We start from the raw sequence: 12,272 nt of genomic DNA, 5'->3' as shown, positions 1-12,272 counted from the left end.
AGTTAAGTGACTTGCCTAGGATCATACAACTAGTCTGTATCTGAAGCAATATTTGACCTCATCTTCCTGATTACAGGTCTAATACAGCTATCCATCACACCACCTAGCAATGTGTTCTATCTCTACCTCTGCCCTGTTGCCAGAACCTGTGTTCACTGACACTGTCATCTGACCTACTTAGATAACTTAAGGACCTTTCAGCCTTGCCATCTGCCCCACTGCTGCCCTTGTAGGACTCGTGGGTCTTGCTCTCTGCCTGCAGATGAATTTTCTTTATGACTTGCCTTTTCCAATTAGAATGAGCTCTTTGAGAGGAGAGATCATCTAGATTTTTCCTATTTGTATAACTAGTGCTTACCATAGTGCTTGGCACATATTAGGAGCTTTTTCATTCATTAATTCATCAGATTTGTTACGTTATGTATTTTGCAAACCTTAAGTTGCTATATAAATGGTAGGGAGCTGTTATTAATCGTACATGTATTCATTCAAGAATTAACTCTCTTGGGGCAGCTAGGTGGCACAGTGAGTAGAGCACCAGCCCTACAGTCAGGAGGACCTGAGTTCAAATGTGGTCTCAGACACTTGACACACTTACTTAGCTGTGTGACTCTGGGCAAGTCACTTAACCCCAATTGCCCTGCCTTCCCCCCTCCAAAAAAAAGAAGAATGGACTCTCTCAAAAATAGTTTCCCAGTCATTATTCTTTTATAGCAGTGTCAGTCTTACCAGAGTGACATAGCCAATATTATCAACTCTTTTCTGGTCTCAGTAGATAATCAGATATCTAAATAATCCCTAGTTTTGTACCACCTTACTCTTCCTTCTCCTGCCCCTCCTTCTTTTCCTTCCCCTTCTTTTCCTTCTTTTTCCTCCCCCTTCTCCTTTTCCTGCTCTCCCTCCCTCTCTTTCTTTTCCTTCTCCTCCCCCATCCTTTTCCTCTTCCATCTCTTTTTTCTCTTCTTTGTCTTTCTCTCCCTCTTCTCTCTTCTCCATTGAAAAATTACTCTTTTTATTTGGCCAGTTTGGTACAGTATGTTTTTAGTCCTTGGTAGTTCTTTCCAGGGATTTTTATCTCACATTGTCTGTTTGGGGGTGTTGTTTTTCCTCTCTCCATAGATTACTGAATATAATTCTGTAACAGATATTCATGATTGATTATACTGATCTGCATTTCAGATCTCCATAACAGAGTTGTAATTGTAATTTTTTAATGTAATGCATAGTATGGTTTATCATCAAACAGGAGGTGCATATACTTCTAATCCATAAATGATAAGGGAATCTATTTGAGTCTAAGTAATTGGTATTTCCACTGAAGTTTTTTTTTTTAAGGTTTTTCCCCTCAAAGAAAAGAGTTGCAGAGTTTATAGTATGAATAGAAGTATGAAATGAGCAGAGAGATGAGGCTTTTCCTTTCAGGGAGGTACTTTTGCAGGCCTAACTTCTTGTAGGAGATTGTCAGTTTTTTTGAGTAAGCTATCACTCTGGGACAATGCTTCTCTTGTCCATTGTTCAAGCCTACTGCAGCCTAGAGCCAGGTTTTCCATGGGGTGTGAATAATACCACTGCTGAGAATGAAAGTTCTGTATCCATTTAATGTGAGGTCAAGGAAAAGGTATTTTGGTCTCTAGTCCTTGATTTAGTCTTGTGGAATTTATTTAAGTGATAACATTTTGCATTGTACAAGATTTCCAAATCTTTAGGTCCAGTGCATGTCTCACCAGCATTTCTTTTGATTGGATAGGGGTACAGAATCTAGGGAAACCCACTTAATTGTCTATGGACCTTAGAATTTAAGTGTTGTATAGAACAATGTGGGCAGCTAGGTGGCTTAGTGGATAGAGTGCCTGGCCTGGAGTCAGGAAGACTCATCTTCTTGAGTTAAAATCCAGGCTCAGACACTTACTACTTGTGTGACCCTAGACAAGTCACTTAACCCTGTTTGCCTCAGTTTCCTCATTTGTAAAATAAGCTGGAGAAGGAAATGGCAAACCACTCTAGTATCTTTGCCAAGAAAACTTGAAGTGGGGTCACAAAGAGTCAGACACAACTGAAACGACTGAACAAAAACATTTCAGCGTGTCCCTAAAATCAGGACATATAGGAAATCTCATTAACATCTCATTAACTGTTTCACCAAAGACTCTGTTATTTAGTGATTTCTTTTTCTGGGGTATGCTAAAGGAGAAGGTGTACTCAATGAAAATCAGAGATGCAAGACACTTGATTGAATCCATAAATGCCTAAAGAGTGAATGTGCTAAAATTGACGGCAATGTGGACTTATTGCATCGAGTTCATGTGAATCTTGCAAAGCGCATCAGCCTTTCCATCGCAAATGATAGAAATCATATTCAAGATGTTATTTGTTAATATTCCAATTAAATAAGATGTTGTTGAAAATTTCGTTCTTCATTTCTTGAAAATGTGATTTTTTGCCTGTGTCCAGACTTTAGGAACACCCTGTAGAATGGTGACTTGTTCATAGTAGTTGCTTAATAAATGCTTAATTGATTGATTGATAATAAAAAGAACATTGGTCTTGAAATCAGAAGACATAAAAGCTCAAAAGTCCCAGTTCTGCCATTTTCTCAATATATATCCTTGGGTAGGTAGAATAAGCTTTTTATAACTTTAGATCTTCATTGGTAAAATGGATGCAATGATATAACTCTTACACCTTCTAGTTATATGACCCTGGGCAATGAAAGTAAGCGGTCATCTCTTCCAGACCCCTCTTTTTACAGTTGATAAATTCAGGCCCTGAGAAGTTAATTGACCTGTCCCGGTTCACACAGCAAGTGGCAAAGCTGAGATTCAAATTCAGATCATGTGACTCAAAGTTTATCATTCTTTCCAATGTACAATGCTTCATCTCTCAGACCCAGTTTCTTAATAAAAAGATTAAAAAAAACAACCCATGGTACTTAATTTATAGGGTTTTAGTGAGGAACAAATGAGATAATGTATGTCAAGAGCTTTGAAAATCTGAAAGCATCATATATGTCAGTTAAAGTGATGATGATATTATGGTTGTATTATCTACTTCATGGTGTAATTAGAAAAACACTTTGTAAATTGTACAGTATTAAACAGCTAGGTTCTGCTTTGTGCAAATAATGAATCTTGTGTCATGGTCACAAGATGTATTCAAATTCATACAATTTGAAGTAATAATTATGCAAAATACGGTAATTGATTCCAGCCCGATGGAAATATACAGTGTGAATTTGAATAATGAGACCACTTCACAAGATTCATTATTCGTACTAATCAGGGTATAGCTCTGTAAGTAATTTGAGCTTGGTGTGGAATAAAGAAAATTTTGTCTAGATAACTCAGTCATTAGAACATCATCAGACTTAATCTTAGGCTTCACAGTTTAGTCCTGTTTGGGAAAAGATGGTCTTGACAGAGGCAGCATGGTATAGTGCATAGATCATTAGACCTGGAGTCGGGGGGTCTGGTTTCAAATCATGCCTCAGACATTTACCACATGTTAAGACCATGAAGAAATCACCTAATTTATCTCTTTTGCCTCAGCTTCTTTATCATTAAAATGAAGATGGGTTTGGCCTCAATAGCTTCTAACGTCTTCATAAAAACAACCTACACAAATCTTAGCTCTCCTTTCTGTTGGTATTTTAACATTTTAGAGAGACAGAGTTTGCCTTGATGGCAGAAAAACTTCCTGAAAGAGCCATTCAAAAGTAGAATGGGCATCTCAGGAGATCATAGTCTTCCTTCACTCACTAAACCTTCATTGGAGAGCTTGAGGCAGAGATATTATGGTGCTTCTGTCCTAGCCCAACTTCAGTCCTGCAGGCAGGTCTTTGTGATTGTTCATCCATTAGCCGATTTCTTGCCTATTTTCCTAGGTAGATAGGTGGGTTTTTTATGTTTTTCATGAAAAATGTATCATTTTTCATAGCATAACATGCTTAGTCATCCAGGAGGTAGGCTCAGAACTGAGAATTTAGGGTTAAAAACCATTCTTCAGGAAAAAACTAACAAAAACTTAGCCAGTTCTTGTTTTCAAGACTAGGGAATGATGATCATCGATGGTATAAATCAGAATCTGTTATCTACAGCTACCTTTAGCTACGCGCACACGCACACACACACACATATTTCACTGCCTATAATAATAACAACCAAATTACTACTTAAAAATCTGTAGTTTTGTCATTAGAGGACCTCCATTCACTAATGTAGTTCATAACTCCTCCTTTACTTCATGGTCTGTCTTCATGAGTTTCTGAACCTGAAAAAGGGCCAATTCATCACCTGTTTACATTTACAATTCATCGCTGGGCCTGTTTTCAAAGCTTTTTCAGTTTGTGAGAAGACCTGCCAGTATGTGGACTCTCTTGGCACCATCTTTGAAAATCCAGTGTCACCTCCAAATCATGAAGATCTGGAGTCACATTTAGTGGATGGCTTTATACCAGCCAAAATTTATTCTTATAATTAAGTTTAGGATTGGGGAAGTTAAAGTTGCTTTTAAAAAGTATTGAAAATTGAGACAAAAAATTGTGATTTCATTGTTTAAGTACAGGAATTGTTTCTTTTAAATGCAGGCTCTGTCAATAATATTATTGCTTTGGACAAGTCTTTTAAGATGTCTAAGATGATTATCAGAGAATTGGTTTCATTGGTTATAATTAAAAGATTTTCTGTACTCTGCCTATATAGGATTTTTGCAAGTACTTATACTTGTTGTCTATGGAATGATATTAATGAATTACAATGCAGATGGTTTTGATCATATTTATTCTAGCTACAGTCATGTAGACATGGCCATCATATGTCTGCGTGTTAGTTTTCTCATGTATATTCAATATCTAAAATTCGTTCAGCAGACATTTATTAAGTGCCTAATAGATACAAGGCACTATTCATACTGGAGATGCAAAACAAAATGACAAGCAGTTTTTGACCTCAAGAAACTAACATTGGACTGTAATGGGTCAAGTAACAACATCTTCCACTTGGAAGAACAGTTAGCAAATTCATGACTTATTTTGTGTTTGTTCTTCAAGCAAGACAATTAGTTCCTTAGCTTATAAATTAGACCTTGATCATAGGACATTAGAAGCAGCATGCCATAATAGAAGATGGCACAACCCCCAATCAGGAGATGTGGATTTTTGTTACATATTGCCTTACATTGTTCACCTCTCTTGGTCTATGTTGCCTTATTTTTCTTTTTCTTTTCCTTTTTTTTTTTTGGAGGTGGGAGGCAAGGCAATTGGGGTTAAGTGACTTGCCCAAGGTCACACAGCTAGTAAATGTGTCAAGTGTCTGAGGCCGGATTTGAACTCAGGTCTTCTTGTAGGCTAGTGCTCTACTCACTGCTCCACCTAGCTGCCCCTTGCCTTATTTTTCTAATGGTGATAATTATACCTGCCCTATCTATGTCATAGGAATAAAACAATGCACACGAAAGTAATTAGAAAAGATACAAATGCCTTATAAATAGAAATTATCTCTCAGGTAAGTTATGTTTATGTTTTATAATTGTGCTTATGTATCCTTCCCTAGCACATAGTACAGTGCCTGACACATAGTAAGCAATTAATATATACTTATTGACTGTTGACGGACACGTAGGTCATCCAGAGGAGTTAATATTTGTACAGGCTCTTTGGAAGTGACTTTTTCTTCATCTTTGCCTCTTGGAAGCTCTGACTTCCTTCAGTGCTCAGCCAAAGAGCCCACTCCTACATGAAGTCTTTCCCAATACTCCCAGAAACTAGTTCCCCATGGAGACTACTTTGTATATATTGTGTATTTATTTATGCAGGTATATATAGTTTTTCCCAATAGAATGTAAACTCCTTTATTGTATAGACTGTTTTGTTTTTGTTTCTGTATCAAAATATGTAATCACAGTATCTGGCACAGATCTTAAAAATTGTTCTTCCTTGCAGAGGTTTATATCTCTCAGCATAAATGCAACTCTAGAAGGTTGCTACCTAATAGGGTATATGCCTTATGCTTTACATGAGCATGTAAGATAATTAATTATGGTGATGTGTTAGATTTTAAATCAAATAAAACTAAAGTTTTTTTCCATTGTTATTGTGGACCATGTCTTGGGAATAATTTGCTCATAATTAATTTCCATGATCTTATTTACAGGGTTGGCCTTTGCTATTCTCTCTTCTGTCCACCCGGTGTTTGGTTTATATGGCTCTCTGTTTCCAGCCATTATTTATGCCATCTTTGGAATGGGGCGCCATGTTGCAACAGGTAAGTATTTATATGTACTTATGTTTTGTAACTTAGTAATGAAAGGGACTCAATTATTTGATAAATAAAAGTCAGGTTTCTAAACAAGTTGTGACTTATATGCTAAGTACTTTTGTTAATGGTAGACAACCACCTCTGTAATGCAGTGGATAGAGCACAGGACTTGGATTCAGGAAGACCTAAGCTCAAATCAGCCTCAGATACTTACTATCTATTTGACCTTAAGTAAGTCACTTAACCTTTCTTTGCTTCAGTTTCCTCTAACTGGGGATAATAATAGTACCTACATTCTATAGTTGTTGTGAAGAAAAATATGAGATGATATTTGTAAAGCACTTTGCCAAACTCAGTGCTATATAAATGCTAGCTAATGGATGGAATACTGTCTATTACCTATGTATATATGTATCCATCTGTCCATTCATCCATCTAAAGAGATATTATGAGGATAAAATAAGAAAGGAGAGAATAAGAACTTTGAAAAGTGAAAGCATTATGTAAATCCTAGCTACTATTAATGAATCCTTTCCTGTTTTAAATAAGTATTGTACCATGTGGTTTCTAAAGCAATTCCTGCCTTTGCATATCTGAATATCGAAGAGAAGTGGGAAACTCCAAAAGAGACATTCTTTCCTAAAATACCCGGATTTTTATGGAAGAGCATTTTATTTTCCAATCATCCAGATAATTTTCTCAATTGTCCCTTTGATATGTGTGAATTATATCGTTTCATCTTTCACAAGTGTATTTCTGCAGAGGTTCTCTTGTACCTGGGTTACATAAATTTGCTTCATGCTGAAGTTGAAATAAAATAACCACACAAAAATATTTAGGGTGTACATTCTCCTAGCTGCTCTTGCCCTATAAAAGCCAAAGGCAATAAGAGCTTGAGAGCATAGGATTTTCTTTTGTGATAAACAAATGCAACAAAACTCTTCTAATGAATAAGAAACTGATTTTTTCCAAACTCTTAACCATTAAATATTTCACATTCCTTTCCCCCATTGCCTATTAGCATCTCCTCTTCACATTTTAAGAGAAAGGAGGGGAAAAAATAGATCAGGTTTGATCCAAAGATTAACCCCAAAACATTTCCTCTGTTGAACCTTTTATAGATAAAGGCAGAATGAATTCACATGATAGGCCATAATGGATTTGTTTTAGGAGGTCAAAAATTTATATTTTGATAAGGGCCTAAATACATATTTACATAGTTTGTTTCCTAAGGCTCTATGGTGGACTTTTGACTGGCTATATGATTTCAAAATAACATGTGTATCTGTAGTTAGCATAGTTAGCAAATATCTTTAAGCACTCCACAGATACCTTGTATTCTACCATGTAAGTACCGTGCATTCCAAAATACATATCATTTGCATATTGAAAAAACACTCATTCTGCAACTCTTTCTCAATCCTTCGCTGAAGGCATTTTATTTCATCATGTGTACTCCACCAAAGGACAAAGAGTCAGCTGGACCTTCTTATTTCTTGGCTTGGTCTGATGCAAACCTTTAAGGTTATTTAGAGTAAATTAGTCACATCAGTGGCTTTCTCCACATGGTACTATGTATTTTATCAGTATTTATGTATATATCAGAGTAATTACATAAACTGATATGGTTTAATTATTTTTTGACCTACTCATGATCTTTATTTAGAGAAACAACTGGAGTCCTTGGGGTAAAGACTGATAAACTTTTTGTTTATAAAGCATTTTATTTCCATATAATATTTTATTTCAGCGACAATGCTGCCCCCTCTGCCCCTCTGCTTTCTTCTTAACAAATAAATACTGTTTTGTGAAAGAAAAGGTCACTACAGCTGTCGTTTTGCCCCCATTTTAAGGGCAGATATCTCATGTAATTCCCTAAGCGAGATTCTGCCTGATGGTGGTAAAGCTTTGACAAACAAATGATCTGTTTTGTCCAAAAAACAACTCTTTAGCAGAAATACAGAAAGCATAATTTGTTCTAATTATCTTGCCCCAAGATGTGTGTTTTTGTTTCCTTTCTGATTTTGATTTAAAATGACCTCATTTATGAGGAGGGAGAAATGGGTTGATGATTCTCCATGGCACACAGGAAATTTGATCCTGATTTCAGTATCACATGAGAAATAGGGAAGGGAACTTGGGTTTCAGAAATTTGGGAATTCTGGAGGTGCATTGGTTGTTGAAGAAGATAGACAAACTGACAAATGATGATTAATGTGGGGTATTCACTGAAGCTAGTAAGATTTGGGTCCGTTTAAGATTTTGAGGAGTGGTAAAATAGGTGATGAAGCTGAGGAATGCTAATTAGGATTAGTCAGCTTGGTACACTTTGTGGTGCAAAGGAAAGCTTGCTGGATTTGGAGTTAGAAGAACAGTTGAAATCCTGGCTCTTTCACTGTATAACCGGCCAGGTCCCAAATTCTCTATGGCTCAGTTTCTTGATCTATAAAAATGGGGTGGAGCAGGGTGGGAGTGGACTTCTTGGCCTCTCAGGTCCTTTCTAGTTTTATATCTGTGATCTGATTAACTTTTTACTCCTGCATTCCACTGGTGTTGATAGAGAGAAAGAATAGGTGCTAGACCTCTGATTTAATTGATTAGGGAAGGTCTGGATAAGGAAACTGATCAATTACATCAGTTTATTCTATGACCTCTTCTCTTAAAGAGCTACCTAAGAAGTGACGTAATTAGAGATAGAACTAGTAGCTGTGACTTCCTGGTGCCAAGGCCAGCTTTCTGTTCATTATACCGTGCTGCCTTATATACTAAATATGCTTATTAGAATACAATAGCAATCTTTGTCTTTCTCTCTCTCCCTCTCACTGTCCTCACCCTTTCTCCTTCTCCCTCCCTTTCTCCCTTCCTCCCTTTCCTTTCTCTTGTTTCTCTCTCTTCTTCGCTCTCTCCCGTCTTCCTCTCTCTCCCCCTTCCCTCTCTCTCCTCCCCTCTTGCTTTCTCCCTGCTCTCTGTCTCTCTCCACCTGTCTGTCTCTCTCTCTCTCTCTCTCACACACACACCCACACACACACACACACAAAGTATATGTATATGTCAACTGAACCAAACCTATCTCTAACCTGTGGATGGCTGGAACCAAATAGAGCAATCTAGAGACAAGAATCAGGAATCAAACAGAAGTTTAATTTCAAAGTGAGGGAAATGGCTTGCAAGCAAGGAAGGGATCTAGACACATGTGCTGGGGCCCATCCCTAGTAGGGGGACCCACTTTAGTGTGACTAGACCAAGAGTCAAACAGCGTAGTATAGCAACAGTAGTGAGGCATTACAGCAAGAGTGACATAGAGTTGTTTAGTGACAAAAGAAAATCTGTTCAGAGCAGGGCTTCATGTCTGGGCCTGTTGGTGCTTGCCCAAATTCAGGGACTATCAGTTCATCCAGAGGGTGAGCACAAAGGATTGTTGTTATGCCAAGCTCAGGGCACAGCTTGTTTGCTGGGCCTTAGCTCTGGCAAACAGGGTGTCTCCTAATATCTTGACATTTCCCCCTTTCATCCAAAGGGAGGGGTTCTGAAAGAATCCCTACCCTTTTGGCCAATAAAAGAGAGGCAGGTATAAGCCAGGATGCCACGAGAAGTCACTTGGGTAAGACAAGACGTTTTTATCTAGCCATTGTTTGCTTGCAAGCAGAAAGGGGAGGCAAGAATGTAGAGGGAGAAAAAGCCAACACGTGCTTGAATCAGGGCCTTGGTGGTTGGGCACATGATACAAGAGAAGAGGAAAAGACTCGGACAGTATACTCAGCCCTCATCCAGAATCAGCTGTCTCATCTGGATGTGGGCTGTCGGCTGCTTCTGGGTCCATACTAGATGAACCTTGTAGTCCCTGGAGGGTTCTGTCATCCACTCAGGAGCAGGGGCTTTCTTCAGATCATCCAGGAGTACACACCCACAAGTTTGGCAGTAGTGGAAGTAGACAGAAGGACCTGGTAGGGACCTTAAAAACAGTGATTGATTGGTAGTTTCGGAGAAGGCATATGGGTTGCTTGAGAAAACCCCTTATGTCAATCTTTGGATCTGAGTTTCTGGTCAGTATAACATACGTCCTTAGTTAAGAGTCTCTAAACAACACATAGAAATGATCTAGTTTCCTAGCCACACAGGGGTAGGTTCACATAATGCAATAAAGTTTTTCTCACAGTTCCCATAATTGCGTAATTACATTAAGTCAGGTACAGATCAAACTACTTAGAGGTCTACAGTGGACTAGTTCTGAGAAGGAAGATTTACATGTCACCAAGGTAACCAAGATAAACCAAGATCTTGAGGCTGAGATCAGAAACCAGAGTCTCAAAAGCTGAGACTAGAGTCACCACTGTTAATTAACATCAAGTCTCCTTATATCATAGTAACCCATTCTCAATGTCCATTTAACCAGCACATTTTGAATCCCAGATGTTTCATGTAGTTACCTGGTACCTAGATATCTCTTCTTGGACAATAGGTTTTGTTCTCAGGACAGTCCCAAAAGGGCTCTGCTTTTCTTATTCCAAATCTAGAGGTTCTGAGAGAATTCTGATTTACTGTAATTTGATAGTCACTTAAATTTGGTTCCCCAATTTTGAAACTTCAGAGGATTTCAGTTCATATCCTTACCTAAATTGTGTGCCTAATATAAGAATCTTCTAAAAATTCCTGAGGGTCCAATTATAAAATAAGCTCTTCTGCGTTTTAAAATTATCAGACAGATACTTTAATAATGGGAAAATAATTTCACTTTCTTTACCATTATCCATACAATTTATATGTAAAATCATAACCTAATTTTGAGATCTTATTACTAAAACATTCTCTAAGCCTGAATTTCCGCTATAGATAAATTTGGAAGCTAATCATACTTATGCATATAGTTCTTGAGAAAACAGTCTAATCCTGTTGCTTTCTCAAAATTTACTATTCCATTTATTTAGAAAACTTTTTGCATTTTTGTCTTATTACTTGTCTAATCATTTCCTTCTTAGGAGGATATCATCACTATATTATAATTTGATCATAAACACATATTAAAATTACAACATGTTCATACTTACATCCTATTATAATAACTCAGAGATATTCCAATATCACTTATTATTTAATATATTTGGTATTATACTTATAAAACTTCTTGATTATAGAAATTTGCTATAAAGGGAAAAAAGAGGGATATAGTTATAACAATATCATATATCATAATGGGGGAAATTCCCTTAGTTTTGTTTGATTCCAGGCATGAGTCATATCTGACCGCCAATCATGTAGTCACAGGGTTTTAAAAGCAAGGCTCAGGATTAATCTGGTGGGAAATTTTCCTTTTCATAAAGGAAACAATACAATGGGGAAATAGAATCATGAAGATCCTACCTTGGTCCATGCCAACATTGTCCCCAGAAGTTTTCTGAGGCACAGACATCACCTTTAGCAGTTCCCAGACTTTACCACATGTCATTTTCTACTATTGGCTTCATGACAATGTAGACAACTATCCTCATAACCAAAACTCAAAACAACAGTAAATTATATCCTCAGGAATTTTTACCTTAAATAGCAAAATTCCACTAGCTACAATTTAGGGCTTGAATATCTTTCTGATATTTCCCCAACACTTAACATTTCATTTATCTTTTACTTATAAATTAAAACTACTCATATTCTGGGGCTTCAGACACATAGCAAATAACCTGAGAGTTGACTCATCATTAATATGTTGAAGCTACATCTTTAAACCACCCTGTACACTTTCATAATAGCTAAGATTTTCAAATGAAAATTCACTATTATAGTAAACTTAATATCTGCTTTATAACAAAATATACCTCATTAAATATTCAACAGTTTTCATATATCTGTTTTTGTCACATTCTTTCAAAAAAGCTCAATTAATGTGTACAGCATCCAGATTAAAAAGTTGTTATAATACCATTTCTGTTACAGTGGTCTCTCAGATTTTGCAACATAAGATAATTTAGAAATACAATAATAACATAAATAATGTCATATATATATACATATATATAAACATGAAAC

At 36.9% G+C, this 12,272-nt stretch overlaps 1 protein-coding gene across 5 annotated transcripts in view; it reads left to right on the top strand.

Annotated features, from left to right (window-relative positions):
* SLC26A7 (solute carrier family 26 member 7) overlaps positions 1–12,272 on the top strand; it is a 278,008-nt gene that overhangs the window by 96,615 nt on the left and 169,121 nt on the right. For all 5 annotated transcript variants that reach the window (XM_036741696.1, XM_036741699.1, XM_036741697.1 and 2 more), the window contains exon 3: positions 6,147–6,257. In XM_036741696.1, coding sequence (XP_036597591.1) covers positions 6,147–6,257 — 111 coding nt within the window. The remainder of the gene's footprint in view (positions 1–6,146; positions 6,258–12,272) is intronic.

The sequence above is a fragment of the Trichosurus vulpecula genome, chromosome 1, assembly GCF_011100635.1.
Source record: "Trichosurus vulpecula isolate mTriVul1 chromosome 1, mTriVul1.pri, whole genome shotgun sequence".
Taxonomy (NCBI): Eukaryota; Metazoa; Chordata; class Mammalia; order Diprotodontia; family Phalangeridae; genus Trichosurus; species Trichosurus vulpecula.
Note: the sequence above shows the minus strand (reverse complement) of the source record. Positions and strands in the feature narration are given on the sequence as shown.